Source organism: Xyrauchen texanus, chromosome 16 (genome assembly GCF_025860055.1).
Source record: "Xyrauchen texanus isolate HMW12.3.18 chromosome 16, RBS_HiC_50CHRs, whole genome shotgun sequence".
NCBI lineage: Eukaryota > Metazoa > Chordata > Actinopteri > Cypriniformes > Catostomidae > Xyrauchen > Xyrauchen texanus.
Genome location: NC_068291.1, coordinates 10,576,678 through 10,596,334, shown reverse-complemented (window position 1 = coordinate 10,596,334; position 19,657 = coordinate 10,576,678). Strand labels below are relative to the sequence as shown.

The 19,657-nt window shown below is 36.0% G+C and overlaps 1 protein-coding gene across 5 annotated transcripts in view; it reads right to left on the bottom strand.

The window, feature by feature from the left end:
* LOC127656889 (SPARC-related modular calcium-binding protein 1-like) overlaps window positions 1–19,657 on the bottom strand; it is a 119,005-nt gene that overhangs the window by 72,499 nt on the left and 26,849 nt on the right. For all 5 annotated transcript variants that reach the window (XM_052145416.1, XM_052145417.1, XM_052145418.1 and 2 more), the window contains exons 3-5: window positions 18,846–18,929; window positions 14,702–14,814; window positions 12,829–12,928 (exon numbers count right to left, since the gene is read on the bottom strand). In XM_052145416.1, coding sequence (XP_052001376.1) covers window positions 12,829–12,928; window positions 14,702–14,814; window positions 18,846–18,929 — 297 coding nt within the window. The remainder of the gene's footprint in view (window positions 1–12,828; window positions 12,929–14,701; window positions 14,815–18,845; window positions 18,930–19,657) is intronic.

Below are 19,657 nucleotides of genomic sequence, written 5' to 3'. Positions count from 1 at the left end.
CTATATTTAAGTCTTCTAATGCAACAGTATACGATAGCTTTGTGTAAGGACCAGACCAAAATTCAAGCTATTATTCACTGACAAAAAGGAAAACCTCTGCCACAAAAAATATCTGTGTGAGAATGTCACACCAATGTTTGATGTCAATGATGACAAACACAACTGGTTCTCACGTGTCACCTGACCAATCATGTTCCAACAATTTAAATATGTGAAAGTGTGAAATTTTAATTCAAGAGCTATAGAGGAGGAAAACATTTTCAGTATTGATCACTCTGTTAATCACACAAGGCTATTGTGTGGCTTTAAAAAATAGCAAACGAGTTGTATGAAGTACATTTATGGTTTTTAGGGGCATATCAGTACATATCACTCTCCAATTACATTGAATGGAAAACATTGTCTCTGAAATTGCAAAACATCTTTTGTGTTCGACAGAAGAAAGTCATATGGGATTGAAACTACATAAAGATGAGTCAATAATGACAGAATTTTCATTTTTGTGTAAACTATTCCTTTAAAGGTTATTAATACAATTATCATTAATTATTTTTAAACACTATTAAAAATCGTAATTTATCTAAATTACACAATGATGACTATAATACTATTATACCATGTGCTTTCAATACATTCCCACTGTCACACACTCGCCATTCACGCTTCAGAGATAGGAGACATTTCTGGACAATTCAGACAACTTGCGCTCTTTCTCCACTTCCTCTAATAAACCTCTCTCTCTTTCAGTTGGTCTTTGGAACTGACAGTCAGCTGTAAACAAAGCTGACTTAAATTCTGCCACTGCTAGACAATCAGGTCTCAACATCCTGGACTGAGACCTGGATTCGACCAGAGTACACAGTCACACCCACTGACCTCTCCACAAACTTCAACTTCTCCCACACCCCTTGTTAGTTTTAGATATGTCCAATACATGGAAATGTATGCCTCTGTCCTCTCTATGTGACTAGAACTCCTTTTACATTACTATAACACATCCTGTAAAAATATATTTTGTAGTTATATCATCCCCCAGCTAAGCTAGGAAACGTCTTGTTGGAGCTGGATTGCTACTATCCTCCTTTCCTGAGGATGGCAGCCCACTTTTGGTGCTGTGTGATTTTAACATAAACCCTACGGCTGCAGACTGTCATACTTTAATTAACTTGTTTGACCTCAAATGCCTCACAACTGCAACAACTCACAAATCAGGTAACCAACTTGCTTCAAAAGCAGACACTCAACTAAAACGACTTGCTGTCCATCACCAAAGCTCTGCGGCTGGTGAGAGCACCATCCAAATCATCTGTTCTCAATCTGCTGGATCTGTCTGCTGCTTTTAATCCGGTTAACCACCAGATCCTCCGTTCCACCCTCTCAACAATGGGCATCACAAGAACAGCACTCTTCTGGTTTGAGTCAAAATTCACTAGTAGGCCCTTTAGGATGTCTTGGAGGGGAGCGGTGTCCAAGTCACACAGACTAGCTACCGAGGTACCTCAGGGTTCAGTGCTTGGGCCTCTCCTCTTCTCCATATACATGACATCACTGGGATCTGTCATTCAGCCTGATGATCCTGCGGTAGCTGCACAGATCTCAGCCTGTGTGGTAGACATCTCATGCTGAATGGAAAAACACCACCTCCAGCTCAACCTTACAAAGACGGAACTTCTTGTTGCTTGCGAGCCCTGATATACAACATAATTTTCAGCTAGACTCGACAACACACCATACAAGAAAACAAGAAATATTAGTGTTGTGTTTAATGATCAGTTGAACTTCATGGACTACATTGCAACGACAACCCGATCATGCAGATTTGCACTGTACAACATTAGGAAGATCAGACCTTTCCTATCTGAACATGGTTCACAACTTCTTGTCTAAGCTCTTATCATATCTAGACTGGACAACTGCAAAACTCTTCTGGCAGAACTTCCAGCATGAAAATTTAACCTCTTCTGTTTATCCAGAACACAATGGCACATTTGGTTTTCAACGAGCCCAAGAGAGCGCATGTTACGCATGCCTCTCTTCATCAAACTGCACTGGCTGCCATTGATTGCCTGTGTCAAGTTCAATGCATGGATGCTCGCTTACAGAACATCCACTGGTTCCACACCCCCCTATCTACGCGTACTACTTCAAGTCTTCCATTCAGAAGCTTGCGGTCAGTGGATAAATGGCACCTTGTGGTGGGTACCATTATGAATCACAGTATACCAAGCATAATAATTGAAGAACACTTAAATCCCAGGAAACCTCTGGCTGCACAAAAAAATATAAACTTCAGCCACTTGTCCTCGCATCTGGCTCCAGCGTTGGTGCATCCTGTTCAGAAATTATCACCCAGACACCCCAATGAATTATTTCCTTTGAAGACAATTACCCTCCAAAGGTGAAAGGTGATAACCAACAGTCAGACCTCACTCTTTAAGCAATTCTAATCGAAAAATCTGTTCAGAACGACCCAAAATTTCATGGATTTTGCTCCCTTCAAAGTGACCTGTGAAGGCTTGATCAGCACCAGTTAGAACACAACTAGACATTGTAAGGGGAGGGTGCATTTTCATTCCAAAAAGCATTTGATTGGACAGAATGTTTGATGAAAGTCTGAAGTGTAAAGTGAGTCATAAAAATGTTTGATCCACATTGGTGGAAGAGAAAGACTGCAGATTTTAAATACTTGTATCTTATTAAAACAAATTTTGTCAACATTTAGAAGATGACCTTAAAGGTAATAGATATAAAAGAAAAACAGCAAAGCTTTAATTTTGATTTCACAAAGTTTTAAGTATTTATTTTTTTACTTAAGAATGCCCTTAAAACAAGTGTTGCATAAAGCCCCTCAAGTACCATTTTTCTAAGTAAACCTGAAGATTGGGAAGTTAAAGTGTTTAAAGAAAACAAAGATGCCATAGTTTATATAACCAATTGAAGATTACAGTAGGTCAAGGCAATTTATTTTGAATAGAAAACCTATTGCAGGAGTACATATTTGACCATCACATTATATGAGAAATCATCAACAAGCTGGAGGAAGATCTAATAGGAACACATATACAGAAATGTGACTAGTATTTTCTGCTCTATGCATCTTTATAAACTGTATAAATAGATGCATTAAAATCATGCTTACTCAGATAATTGGCTGTCCTCTATTGGACATTTCTGGTACCGCATCTGAATAAAAACTGCCACCAAAATGTCATTTTTTGATATACTGACCTAAAATTTGGATCAGATCTGGGATAGATACATGGCTTTGATTCTCTAATATTTTTACATTTCAGTTGATATATTAGTATATTTTATTTATATAAATGTGTGTTACAATAAGATTAAACTTCTATAACTTGTTTTATTTCACTTTAAAAACTATTTTCACTTTCACAATAAACTGCCAAGTGTCTTCATTAAAAAGAGACCAGACAAAGGTCTGTTCTCCCTAGCACCACCATTGTGTCCTTGAGCAAGGCACTTAACTCCAGGTTGCTCCGGGGGATTGTCCCTGTAATAAGGGCTCTGTAAGTCGCTTTGGATAAAAATGTCTGCCAAATGCATAAATGTAAAGGTAAATGTAGTTACAACCATTTAAGTTTACAACCAAATATAGGAAGAAAGGAATGATAACAATTAATGTGTTGCCATGACAACACTATTTAAGATATCAAATATCTCTTTAAAATTTTACACCAGCAGTGTCTTGGCATTGTTCTAAAGAACTATGAAGCAATTCATGAAATCACCAGAGGGCTATTACAAAGTCTGTTAAAATGGCTTTACTTCCTGCTGCCAGTTGTTGGCACATAACTGTGACCCATACTAGCCACATAAATATGATCAGCCCCCATTACCAAACATAGAGCTGAATTTTCATTAAAATCATACAATGCACAGAGAAGATATAATGACCTTCCCGTTTCACATTTTTGGCCTTAATTTATTGCCTCACCATGGCAACACCATTCGATATTTCAAAAATCTGTTCGCAATTTAGCATCTTCAATGTCTTGGTATAATATTGCCTACATTTGGTGACAGTCACATGAATCCCCTAGGAGCAGTATTCAGAAGTTCAGGGCCTGCATTAAAAAAAAATATACATTCAATCCTAAAATAGCCTACTTCCTGTTGGGCGGAGCCAATGACTGTAATTGTGAAAGTTGTCCGGCTTGTTGAGATCAATATATATAGCAAGTTTGGTGACCGTAGAAGAAACTGACCCCACCACTTTTGTCAAAAGGTGGCACTACAGAGCTCCCCAGCCATGCCCATGTGTTAACTTTTAGCCCAGGCCTAATGGCCGACAACTCTGATGTGTGTACAAAATAGCATGACAATTCAAGGATGCCAAGTACCACAAAAACTTCTGAATATACATAAAAATTAATAATGACATTTAATGCATTGCCATAGTAACACTATTTAGGATATCAAGAATCCTTTCAGAATTTTAAATCTGCTTATTCTAAAAAAAATTTAAGTCTGTTTAAAGTGTCACACTTCCTTCCGCCAGTTGGTGGTGCTATGACCGTGACCCACAATAGCCACATCAATGTGATCAGCCCACAAGGCCAAACATGAGGCTACATTTTTATGTAAATAACAAAATGTACACAGAAGACACTTCATGTTTCTCATTTTTTTCATCATTCTTTCAGTGCTTTGACCCTAATAATACATTCTTACTCCATTCTTTCACCAGTGTCTCTCAACTTCCTCACTACTTGTACCTCTCTGAGCAATTTTATACTTTGTATTTCAGCACTTCTCATGTTGCCTTCTTATGATTAATCGCTTTTGCTGTATTCCTAATTTGTAAGTCACTTTGGATAAAAACGTCTGCTAAATTAATAAATGTAGATGTAAAACCTGTTCTGTCACTCAGCGTCAAACAAGCCACAGTTACAGTTGCACAATGGCTTGATTCTCAGATAGTCTAGTAATTAGGAAAGAGCACCAAGCAAAAACAGTTGTTTCAAAAGGCCCTTTAAAGCATTTATTTTTGGACACTTATGTTTGTAATGACTATCTTTTGGCCCAAACAACTCAATTATCATGTTCTGTTGTGTTTGATTAGTGTTGAAACTAAATTCTTCAGGAAGATACATTTATATCTCTATAATTGTGTATGCATGTATGACACACATTGATATGACACAAAACACATACAATACATTAAGGAGAGGGCTGCTTGTTATTTACACACAATTGTCAATCACATCGCTCCAGGTACATGCAAATGCTCAGGAGTTAAAGCATACACGAATATAAGATTAAATCAATTAAATTACTGATGAAAGAGAACTTTGAACAAAAAGGCTCTTTGAAATTGAATGTACTACCTCAAAATCCAATGGTTCCAGCATGAGTTCCCATAAAGTCACGGAAGAAAAATAATATGAATGTTTAAATTATATTTTATATAGTGTTTAAAATGCCTCATTATCATCAACAAAGCTTGTGCTTGCAAATATGTGTTCAGGTTAAATGAGTAAAATACACTTTAAATATGCCCATTTTAGAAAATCACTATCTTATAATGATTTCTGAAGGATCATGTGACACTGAAGACTGCAGTAATGATGCTGAAAATTCAGCTTTGATCACAAATTACATTTTACAATATATTTAAATAGAAAACTGTTCTTTTAAATTGTAAAAAGAGTTCAGAATATCAATGTTGTTTCTGTATTTTGGATCAAATAAATCCAGTCTTGGTGAGCAGAAGAGACTTCTTTTAAATGGTAGTGTAGGTCTAAAATTAAGTAAAGTCTTTATGTAAAGAAAATATATAGTCAGATTACTTCTTTTAACTTAAAACTTGATTTTGATAATTAAATCTCCTCACATTCATTTTCTATCCCTCATTGATAGGCCCAGGGGAGGGGACTTTGTATCCTCAGGTGTGAAACACATCCATATTCAAGATAGTTCACGCCTCCTTGCATATTACCTATCAACACTAAAAGTGTCTTACAAAAGTTAAATTACTATATTGTTTTGTATAAATGAGTGATCAGGATGATTTTCACATCATTTTGTAGCAAAAACTCTAGGCTACAAGATCCAGTTCTCAAAAGTATTGTTGACAAATGTTTAGTATGTGTTATATGGCCTTATTTCAGTGACCTAAAATTTTAGTTTTTTCAAAAACCATGCATAAACATTATTTTCTCAAAAATACAAACATGTACATGCATGTTGCTCACATATTATTGTAGCCCAGTTTGTGCTGAATACAGTGTTATCAGACTTTAGCCATTAATATGTTTTTAAGCAACTGAAAAAAGCACAAATGTCAAAGCATTGTGCCCATACCAAAACAGTCAAAGATAACTTGCCTAAATGACTGTTTGTTACCCTAACTCCCATCATATCAAATGCTTTGAAAAGCTTTTCAGAGACCACATCTTCTCTGTGCTGCCTGCCTCACTGGACCCAGCTTACAGATCCAACCGCTCCACTGATGATGCCATTGCAGTCACAATACACACTACTCTTTCCCACTTGGAAAAAAGGAACACATACGTGAGAATGCTGTTTGTAGACTACAGCTCAGCATTCAACAACATAGTGCTCTCCAAGCTTGAAGCAAAACTCCGGGCTCTGGGCTTAAACAGCTCGCTGTGCAGCTGGATCCTTGACTTCCTGTCAGGCAGGAGCCAGGTGTTCAGAATGGGCAGAAACATCTCCTCACCACTGAACCTCAACACTGGACCCCTGCAGGGCTGTGTTCTCAGCCCACTCCTGTATTCACTGTACACATGACTGTGTGGCAGCACATAGCTCCAATGCCCCAATACTGTTCGCTGATGATACGATGGTGGTAGGTTTGATCACTTACAAAGATGAAACAGCCTACAGAGAGGAGGTGCACACTCTGACACACTGGTGTTAGGAGCACAACCTCTACCTCTAAGACCAAGGAGCTTGTGGTGGACTTAGGAGAAAAGACAAAAACACAGCCCCATCACCATCAATGGAGCACCGGTTGAGAGAGTCAGCAGCTTCAAGTTCTTCTGTGTCCACATCACTGAGGAACTTACATGGTCCATCTACACTGAGACCATTGTGAAGACACACCAGTACCTCTTCTTCCTGAGACGGCTGAGGAAGTTTGGAATGAACCACCACATCCTCAGACTGTTCTACACCAGCACTGTAGAGAGCATCCTGACTGGCTGCATCACAGCCTGGTATGGCAACAGCACCGCCCTCAACTGCAAAGTCCTGCAAAGTGTGGTGCGATCTGTCAGACACATCATCGGAGGTGAGCTTCTCTCCCTCCAGGACATATATACCAGGCAGTGTGTTAAAAAGCTTGGAGGATCATCTGAGACTCTAGCCACCCGAGCCTTGGGCTGTTCTCACTGCTACATCAGGTATATTGTGTTGAGTAATTATGTGTATTTTAGTTTTGTAAATTGTGTTGTGTAAATTTGATGTTTATTGTAGACTGGTGTATGTCTCATCACTGTCATGACTGCTATGTTGCATGGAACTGCACCTAAGACTTTCACTCACTGCTGCACTTGTGTATATGGTTGAGTGACAATAAAGTGATTTTATATTCCTTTTAATGTATATTCACATGTTTTTGAGGTACTTGGCATCCTTAAATTTCCATTATATTTTGCACACACTTCAGAGTTGTCGGCCATTAGGCCTGGGACAAAGTTAACATAGCTGGGGAGCACTGAAGCCGCGACCTTTTGAAAAAGTGTCGGGGTCAGTTTCTTCTTTGGTGACCAAACTTGCAACATATATTGTTCTCATCAAGTCAGAAAAATGTAAAAATTGCAGTCATTAGCTCCACCCAACAGGAAGTCAGTTATTTTAGATTGAATGTGTATTTCTTTTTAATTGCAGGCCCTGAATTTGAAAACTCCTCCTAGGGGATTCATTTGACTGGCATCAAACTTAGACAATATTATACCAAGACATTCTTTAGAAAAAAATCAAGACACTGCTGATGTAATATTGCAAAGGGATATTTGATATCTTAAATAGTGTTGCCATGGCAACACATTAATTGTTATTATTTCTTTCTTCCTATATTTGGTATAAATATAACCGATGTAACTCATGAATTCTAGGGATTACACACCTAAGCCTGATTTCTTTTTAAAGAAGAAACTTCGCAGTTTATTGTGCAATAAAAACATGAAAGTTTTTAATGTGAAAAATCTATATAAGTTTAAGTTTATTGTAATGAAAATTGACTGTACAGCACATACTTTATATTTAAAATAAATATACTAAAAATATACTAAATATAATAAAATATACTATATACTAAAAATATCAACTGAAAAGTAAAAATATTGGAAAATCAAAGCCGCTTGTCAAACCCAGATCAGAAAATTTTAGGTCGATATATAAAAAAAAATTACCTTTTGGTGGCACTTTTTATTCAGACGCAGTACCAGAAATGTCCAATAGAGGACAACTAAGCTCCGTTGGTGAATGATACCCAAAATACCTACACAATAATCTACACAATAGACCTTTTTCACAGACTGTGTTGATGCGTTTCTGGCTTATTTTTATATTATAATTTTTTTAAATATTGAGTATAAAATTATAACATTATGTGTATTGTTAAATTACCCTGGAATTAGAATTAGAAAACTAAATACCACTGCTGCGAGGGGGTTTCAATGACAGCTAATGAGAGTGACAATAAATTTGTCATGTTCTCCCATCTGATATGCTTAATCCACAGCTCTCTATTTTTTTCCTCTTCTGGAAAGTCATTCAAATATTAATACTGGATCTTGAAGTGGGGCGGTATGCACTTCTATAATTTACTCTACAGTGTAAATTTTAGATATATGCTACCTATTGTTAAGAATGCAGACAAGGGCAGACAAGGAGTGGGATCTACGTGCGGGTTCTTTATTGACAAAGTGAAAACAACCAAACAGGAACTTTTAAATACTCCTCCTAGGGTATTAATGAGACTGTCACCACATTATGTCAAAACATTGAAGATGCTAAATTATGAATACATTTTTGATATACTGAATGTTGCTTCCGTGGCGAGACATTAAATTAATGGCGAAAAATGGGAAACAAGGAGTGACTCTTATATTCTGTGTGCAATGTGTGATTTAGATCAAAATTGAGATGTATGTTTAGTCTTAGGGGCTAATCACATGGATGTGACTATTTTGGGTCACCGTCATAGTGCCACCACCTTGCAGCAGGAAGCGTGACTCTTACAACATACTTTAAAATAGTCCTCTCATGTTTACTCAAATAGCTTCAAAATTGTTTTAGAATAATGTGAAATGCCAAATGCATGTGTCTGCCTTGTACTGTTTTCCGAAAGCCACTGGGTGGAAATGGACTCATGGGGCTTGGGCCCATCATCACTGCTTGCAGCTATATTTCTTTTTCTTGTTTTATTAAATGTTTATCTATTTGAAACTGTCTTTGATGTCTCAGAGACTGCTTTAAACTGGTTTAGATCTTATCTCTCAGATCATAGGCAGTTTGTCTCCCTGGGTGGCTGTAGGTCAGAGATTGGTTCAATTCACTTTGTTGTCCCTCAAGGTTCAAATTTGGGTAGCTTACTATTTAGTATTTCAATTCTTCCTCTTGGTCAGCTCTTAAGATCACTCAGTCTTTAAATTTTTTTCTAAATATGGTGATAATTAGGCAGTCGCATTTCTTTCACATTGTAATTCTGAGATAAAAATATGGATGACTCAAAATGTTCTTTGTCTTAACAGTAACAAGACTGAGGTTATGATCATTGGCTCTCCTCACCAGCATCGTAATGCTGGCACTTTAACTCTAACCATAGATGGTTCTGCTTTGGAGTTTCAAACAGAAAAAAAAAATCTAGGGAGTTATATTTAATGCGAGTTTGTCATTTGATCCACATGTACAGAATAATGTTAAAACATCCTTTTTTTTCATCTCAGAAACATTGCAAGATTGCACCTTATGTAATCTTTCTCTGTGGCTGAAAAGCTGAACAATAATTTTGTTTTGTTTTTCTCACGTTGATTATTGCAGTGTGCTCCTTACTGGGGTCTTACACTAAATAAATTGCAATATGTGCAAAACTCAGAAGCTAGAATCCTGACTAGCTCCAGGACAAGTGATCACTTCACTCCTATCATGTAGTCCTTAAACTGGCTCCCTGTCAGGTTTCATGTTGATTTTAAAATTATCATGCTTACATACAAGGCTTTGCATGGTTTGGCTCCTCAGTATTTGGCTGAGCTTTTAACCCATTACACTCCAAAATGTGATCTCTGCTCTTCCAATTCTGGTCTTGAACTGTTCATCAGACTCATCTACGCACTATGGGTGATAGGGTATTTTCTTCTTATGCTCCAAGACTGTGGAACTTACTTCCTTCTGATATTAGTGAAGCATAGTCTTTTAGCGTATTTAAAGCACATCTCAAAACATGTTTCGTTAGGATAGCTTTTACTTGATGATTTTGTCTTTTTATTATTATTATTATTATTATCATTATTATTTTGAATCATGTTTTATTATTAAAGTTTTTCGATGCATGCTTATATACTCTATTTTATGCTCTGTACTTCTTTTTCCTATGTAAAGCACCTTGAGAGGCCTTTTTATAGGCGATATAAAATAAAGTGTATTATTATATTATTATTATTACTAGTGGAGAACAGTGCACAGGCCAGCAGCATCTTTTCAGATACATCTATAAAATGTGGAAAACATTGCTTAATTATTGAATATTCCAGTTTGATTTTCGGGTTTGCTTTTCCCATGTGTTTGGATGCAGTTTGAGAAATATAAGTTCTAGCCTATTTTGTGCAAGTGATATGATAGTATAATATAAATGCATAAGATGTTATGAGCTTTATTCATACAAATTGGAGAACCTAATAATTACACATAGGCCTTTATTTTCTTGGAACTGAATGTGTTATGGCATTAATTACAAAAAAATTATATTAATTGCATTTAAATATTTTAATGGATTGAGATCTCTTGTAAAAAAACATTTAAACTTTTGACAGTTAAATCAAATAATAAATCAAGAAAAAAAAATGGCAATAATGTGAACATTTTGTATATCTGAACATTCAAAATGCAGTTCTGAACATAGTCTGTGACAGTGGCACCATAAAACTTGGAGTGGTGGTGGCGTAGTGGCTAAAGCACAGGGCTGTTAATCAGTTGCTGGTTTGAACCCCACGGCCACCACCATTGTGTCCTTGAGCAAGGCACTTAACTCCAGGTTGTTCTGAGGGGATTGTCCCTGTAATAATTGCACTGTAAGTCGCTTTGGATAAAAGTGTCTGCCAAATGCATAAATGTAAAATGTTTAACAACACTGTTTGAACATCACACATAGGGACATATGCTACTTTACTTTCAAATCGGAAAGAGGGAATTTTCAACTTCCTACTTGGAAAAATGCAATAGAACAACACTTGAAATCACACTTCCAACTTGGAAACATAGTGGCACAGAAATTAGAGCTTAAGTTACATTAAGTGATGTAGTGCTAACTGGAGAGGTGGGCATCCTGTGAATATTTTCAGGACACCTCCACACCCCCAAGTTTCTAAAAGTCATGTATGTACAAGCCACACACACCCAACCCCCCAAATGCACTGCTCACAGTCTGTAAAAGTCATGTATGCATATATAAAATGTGTAAGGATCGTAGTCCTATATGAACACTACTACTAACTAGGGTATGGTATTTCAATGAATATGTTTGATTAAAAGTTATTTTTATTATGAGTAAAATGAGTAACACTTTACAATTACTCTAATAAATAAAATAATAAATACATAAATGAATACATAATGAACTGTTTTATAGCTAATATTAGTGTAGCAATGGTCATGTTAGCTACCCTATATTACTATATATAAGAACAGCAAGTCAAGAGCCTACTCTTCCTGGTTGGCGGCCATATGCGTTTTAACCATATTTAACCGTATTTTAAGTGAACATACGTGTAATCCTTAGAGATATAGGCAAGCACATGGCATATGCACTAAACTAGACTACTGATACTGGGATAACACTATAATAATAATAATGATAACAAACAATACAAAGAGCTACAGATAAAGTAAAAATGGCTGGACAAACCATCCAGAAAACTTGTAGAAATTTAGCATCAAGGTAAGGTAAGCGTGAGATGGCATGTAATTATAACATCTCAAGATGCATGAAAAATGTACTAGAACCAGGTGTTCCAATCATAATGTAATCCAATTCAGGAAGGATTATTTAGTGTTATCTCCAACAGACAAATCAGGGTCATTAGTGAAAAGTGTTCCCATTCATTTACAGAGAGAACTGTTCCCTTATTCCAAAACCCTTCAATGAAAGCAGTTACATGATGGAGAAAGAGAGAACACAATGTTAGAGAAGGAAAAAACATAGAGACTGAAACAGATGAAGATAAACGATTGATTGATTGAGTGTGATTTTGGAAAAAGACAGCAAGAGAAAAAAGCAGTCAAAGAACGAGTCGAAGAAATGGATGAACATTCTGAGTCAGCGCAAGTCCTCCAGGACATTATCCATCAATTCCTAGCTCTGTGCACAAACACAGTAGAAATAAACTAAACAGAGCAGTGGCTAGAGTTTAACCTCCTGCTGAATCCATCAAAACAAAGAGCACACTGTGAATCAAACAAAGTCTAATAGCTTTGAAAGTGATGGACTACAGACACAACATCTTGACCGAGGCACCTGAGCAAAGCCTGGTGGTTTAAGGGTTTTGATTTTTAGCACGACCTAAACAAAAAGCAATAACCCAAGCAAACAGTCTAGAGATGTTATCTGCATACATTCAGTACCTGAACACACTGGCGTTTTGTTCTGGACAGAAGAACCGCTCACTGGCTTGCCATCTATTGTCACACACCAACAGTATCCTGTGAGAGTGTGACACTGGACCTGAAGGAGACACAGAGGTGAGAGGAAGTATCTGCAGTACATTTTCATGTCCCTGTCATCACATTGGCTAAAAGCTAAACTTTCAAGTAGATTTATTTTATCACAATATCACATTCAAAGGAATATTTCACCCAAAAATTAAAACTATGTCATCATTTACTCACACATTTTAGAGGGGTATGACTATACCCTGAGGGTATGACTTTCTTTCTTCTTCTGAACACAAATTTTTAAAAGAATATATCAGCTCTGTAGGTCCATACAATGCAAGAGAATGGTGAGCAGGACTCCAAAAAGCAGATGAAGTCAGCATAAACATAATCCATCAGACTCCAGTAGTTTAATCAATGTCTTCTGAAGCAATCCAGTTGGTTTTGTTTGAGAACAGACCAAAATGTACCTCCTTTTCACTTTACATCTTCTCATTGCAGTCTCTAGGCATGATCATGAGTTCAAGCTTGCTCACACTTCCTACTGCTTGACGCATGCGCAGAGTACTAGATGGCACTATAAAAAGTGTAATTAAGCTTTAAGTCATACACAACTTAGATGGCATGAAGATGAGTAAATGATGATATCATTTTAATTTTTGGGTGAACTAACCCTTTAAGTGAACATATTGGTCAATTTGAAATATTTTCACTACTTTGGTTTGAATTGACGTTGCAATTTTTGCCATGTGCCTGGCAAAAAAACAAACAAACATGAAAACTATAAATTGATTAACGTGGACAGTTTTCTGTTCTGAGTTTATGTATTTCCAATCTTGCCTCACGATACATTTTAACACTGGCATTACAAAACCAACTTGTTTTATAAGCTTGTTCCAGCATGATTTGCAGTAGCTCAACTGATAGAGTTGAATATTTAGTCATCAATATTCATGAATATTTTTGGTCCATTTTCCTAGACTGTACTGCAAGACTGTACAAGTGTAAGTGAATTTTGTCAATGTGTAAGAATAAACATATGGCTTCAACATGTAGATTACTTCAAAGCAAATATCCATGGACTAAAAGCCACAAACTCAAATTTTGTATTTCAAACATTCCAGTATTACCAATGGACTTTATGAATTCTGGGATGTTTTTGGTATTAGCTGCAGAAACACTCCATCCTGTTTCATAAAATTACAGAAATTGTACAGAAAAAATAACAAAATTAACCTGGCACCCTCAAGTACACATCTCAATCCCAACTTTGTCTTAATGACAACCCTGTTAGTCTTCCTGTTTATATCTGTGCTTTTGTAAATAATCAAGTTATGAATAATATAGTTTAAGTGTCTTAGCTTGACCAAAGCATATAAGCATATACATTTTTTAAAGGTAAAAGAATTCAAAAGTTACTACATTAAAGGAGTGACCCTCCTGTAACCATTCCCGTATCTCCTGAATGACCTGTACAAAACGTCCAGACAGTTGTGCTGGGAAAATACAGTTATTCACAGTGATAAATGACTCTCATAAATAATGAGGCATTAAAAGCTTAGCTGGACTGGATGATTGCTGTTTAACAAAGTATAGTGCAGGTGAAATGAACGGTTAGAGGTCTATAAATGCGATTTAATGTACAGGTTCCATTCAAATTCCCTATGTGATCATACTGATGAGAAACACAGGGAAGTTTGAAGCTTTTTTGGATACAGATCAAGGTTTGGGAATATATTGGATGACTAATTTGTCCATCCAGCAGTGACATGTAGGTTTGGTTTAGGATTCACTGATGTCAGATACAACACATAAAGTGCAGCAGTGCAGAACTCTGACAGACCTGGGCAAATGTTCCATCATCATTACATTCTGGAATAAAAATGGATTCCTGTGGCCTCTTCGCCTGTTCCAAAGCCTGGCTCCTCTCCGTCCGACACTTTGACTGGCCCGCTTCTGCAATAAAGATACAAATGCATCTTATTACACCATTAATAGTTATTTACTATGTTTTTAAGCCAAATCTCTTCTATTTACTTGCACAAACTGCCGAATGTTGATGCATGAGTATGCTGTTAGCTTGTTCGGCATCAAATGTCTGCAGAGAAAAATGTGGATGAAAAAAAATCTTGCCATACCCCCTTTAGGCCTTAGTGCCTTTGAATTAGTTTATTTGTTATGTTTGTTACATCTGTCATGTCTGTTTTGTACAGGAATGTGCGTATCTGTGTGTGACTGTATAAGTGTGTGTGCATGATTGTAAACAAGATGCAGTCCCAGTGAGAGACAAAAAAGTGTGTGAGAGTATTGGAAAAAGGCAAAATGTACGTAAGTGAAGTGTTTATAAGTAAAAATCGAATGAAACAAATCTACATAACATCAAATGTAAAGCCACAATTTATGCCAGGGTCAAAAATGACCCACGAATGCAAACATATCAGTTGTATTAAAAAATCTGAAAAAATATGTCATAATAATAATTATGTGTATTTTGATAGTCTTGGCAAAATCCCAAAGTTTGGTTCCTGTTCTAAAACAATGTGGTAAATACAAATTATTATACACATCTCCCGGGTCAAAAATGACCTGAATGCAATAGGAGGGTTAAAGACCATGGTGGCCACATGGGCTCTGTTCAAAAATCTATTAAGCTGCCTACATAGGCAACAACCTTCAGAGGCAGCAGCAAACCAAGATGGAACCTCACAAGTGACTGATTTGGAATTCTCTACATAGGCAGCAACTCCATAAACCACAAAAATAGCTGCCCGCACAGGACACCAACACAAAACTGATTCCAACAAAGTCAGACAGTAGCATTTTGTTACTGCAATACTGTAATGAGTGAAAAAAAAATTATAAATGAAATCACACATACAAAATTGGTAAAAGTGACCATTTTTAATTGCCTTCACTGCATAATTTTATTTTAATATTTGTAGATTAGATTTGTGCATTATTGGAAAAGACATTTCATTAAACAGACTTCTAATGAAGTCATCACATACAGTATGAAATGCATCATTAAGTTTTTTCATCTTTAAACTGCCACTTAGGAAGGAAAATATTGTGTTTTGAAATGGCAAGGCTGGCTGAAAACATGCTACGTTCCAACATGTGAGCCCTTGGTCTATCTGGATGAATAAACAGAGTATTTAGTCATTTTAGACAAATAAACAACACTTACAAGTTGGACTACAGAGTTGGGCTACATCCAACTTTTAAACAATTCACAGCTCAGTCCTACAAATGCTCAGATTTGTATTGATACTTTTAAATCATAGCAAAGCAAAATAGAAAGTTTACATTTGTGGTCTTGGACTTTTGTTCCCCACTATATATACATACCATGCATACTTTTCAAACTACAAATCTGTCCATTGCATGCCTATAAGCAGATGCTTTCGAAGGCATCAATAATGCAAGAAATGAGAAACACCTGCTATGTTTTTAAAGACTGTGACCAATTGGCTGGAAGAGACGGGTGTGCTGCAGTCAGGCCCTGACATCGCAGAAGTCAATCATATTGACATACAGTATATGGAACAACCAAACACCAAAGCATCATTTCTTAACCCTCAACACTGTGTCCAACAATGGAAACAAATCAATCGAATACTTTGCTGAATACTAAAAAAATTACTGATATAGCAGAACAAATTCTAACTCAACTTGTTTTTTTTATGTTTCCTTAATTGTTGGATAAATCCTAGAAAGGTAGATACTTATGATCTACATAATGTATGATCTATAGTGGCTACATTCATTGTATCCATATCCACTGTATCCATGTCACGATCCCCTGTTGTCTGCCCTGTGTTTCTCACTTGTCACCTGTCCCGAACTACACTTCCCAAAATTCCCTGCCCTCATCACTGCCAGTGTCATTGTTCTCACCTGTTTGTAATTTAATCATCATCCCTGTGTATGTAAGCCCTGTTTTTTGTTCATTCGTTGTCGGTTGTTGTATGTTATGATTGTCCTTGATTGTGTTCGTGCCCGTGCCCGCCGTGGGTGTTTTTCATGTTTATACTTTGTTTTCCCCTCGTGGATGTTTTGTTTGTTCCCTGTGTTGTTCAGTTATTTTGAGTTACCCTGTTCACCCTTTTGTTCCTTCATTAAAGAATTGCATTTAGATCCTCACTCCTGATTCATAACAATCCATTTCACTGCACAATGTTGCTTCTATGTAACAAACACCTTTAAGCTATTCTTTATAACATGCATTCAATTTAGGTAAATTAACTAACAAATTGCTTTTCTAAAGGAGAATTCTCCAGAGCAGCCTCCACATAGTACACCATGCCAGAAAAAGATTTGAAATGACCTTCACAATGTAATGTGATAAATAAAATGTGTTTTTATTGGTTTATTCAAAGACATACTTTCATTAAGCATTTTAATGTGTTTTTATATGCATTCATGTGCTTACAAAGTGAATAAAATGTATGTTATCATGAAGAACCATCGTGCAATAAATGGTTAATAAAACCTTTAAAAAAAAAATCCTAGTCTATAATATACATGTCTAGAGACCTGATTTTCCATACTGTTTTTTTGTTTTGTTTTCTCGCATGTCGTATTTTGGTTTGCTGAAGAGGTCTTTTATTTGTAAATAACTTGCTCTGTAAAAAGCTGTAATTTTACTGAAGTTTTTATTTAGCTGTAAGTAAGCTGATATGTCTAAGGAAAGTTTGTTAATGGACACTGGTTTACTCTCAGCTTTTCCTATAAACCGTGTTGATGACAACATCACCTACCACCTTTTACTGGCGGTTTGAAATGATCCAGTCTAAAAAATTAATGATGAGGTCTGACCTTTGCTTCTGGCCAGTCAATATGTCTTTCTCTTGAGGTTTTGGCATCCCAAGCCATGTGAACATGGTCTGCAAAAACTTACATGCATACCAGTGGGCATATGGTTGACACACATACACACAGACAGATGTGTTCTGCTGCACTGATCTGAGATAAGACAACTTAACAGTGTCTACACATGAAAGACATGTGCTACTTCCCAATTTGGATCCTATAGGTCCTGATAAATATACTACATTAGAATTAATGCATTTCAAATCATAGTATGGTGGTAACAGTATTCCAAAAGTGCCAATATAATTTAATATCTTGTTTCACTCAGAAAAATATCAGATTATGAAAGTGAAATGGCTCTTTAAGTTAAGGAATTTAGCCAGATGCTAATACCCACTCACACACATGAAATCTGTTAAACTGCAATAAAATTGCTGGATTACATTTCCGGTAAATGTACAATATCTGTTATTCACACATTTACCTTTTTTATCCTTATTGCCATATCGTATGTCATCCACTCAGATGGAGAAAAGCTATATCTATTCAGCATCTATCCAAATTAATTACATTTCTTTCCATAGTGTAAATAATACAAATTTTAGGCTCTCGTGAAATAGACTTAAAACTAAACATTGTGGAGTAAATGCATCAGCTACTTCAGAACTGTGACTGGCTGAAACCCTTTGATGGTAAAAACGTTTTATGTCAAAGTGTCCTAACCTCGTTTACGCTCAAACGGTTATTCTCACTGCTTTGTTTATACATAGCACCAATACAGAACTTTTCTGGCAATGTTACATCTTCTTAATCAGGCAAACTGCCAGAGCTGATTTGCCAGCATTTTGACAATTGGTCCTGTTTGCACGACCTCTTTAACTCTAAAATGTTGTAACATTTACGGAGAAGGCTGTACGTGTGGAAGCGCAGATGCAAACAGTACATGACAAGCGTGTGGTATCAAAACACAGATTTATGATGAGGTGATATGTCCTAATGTACTTCCTTAATACATGCTCAAAAGTGTACTTTCCCCATCACCAGCAAAGTACAAACAGTACATCTGTTAAATAGTAGAAGTGTGAATTTCACAGTGCGCAAAGCCCTGTTTAAGTAGTGCATTATGTCTTTTGTGTATGTGTTTTTCCCTTGCTATATGTCACCATAGCTCATACCTTTCAATTCAAGTTCTTTGCCCTCTGAAGCAAGTGTAGGTGCAGGGAGAATTGGAGGTTGATCTATCCTCACCCAGTTTATACCTGAAATTGCGATGAAAAGAAAATACAATAAAAATACAAAACAATGGTTTGCAACACGAATACTAGAAAAATAGGGCAGCACACTAGGTTCCAGCCAGCCAGAGCTATTGTCCATACATAATTCTATACTTAAAAGTATTTTTTAAATATATATATTTATATATATATATATATGTTTATATATATTATCGTAAATATGAGTTATATACAGGGTTGGGGAGTAACAAAATACATTTAACGGGAATACGTATTTAAAATACAAAATATAAGTAACTGTATTCCACTACAGTTACAATTTAAATCATTGTAATTAGAATACAGTTACATTTAAAAAGCATTTTTATTACTGAAGAGATTACTTTGAATTTTGTTTAATTTCATATTTATTCCTTTCAGATGGAAAACATTTATATATATATATATATATATATATATATATATATATATATATATATATATATATATATATATATATATATACAGGTGAAACTCGAAAAATTTGAATATCGAGCAAAAGTTCATTAATTTCAGTAATTCAACTTAAAAGGTGAAACTAATATATTATATAGACTCATTACAAGCAAAGTAAGATATTTCAAGCCTTTATTTGATATAATTTTGATGATTATGGCTTACAGCTTATGAAAATCCCAAATTCAGAATCTCAGAAAATTAGAATATTACATGAAATCAATAAAAAAATATAGCTGCGAGCAGCGATGGCGGGC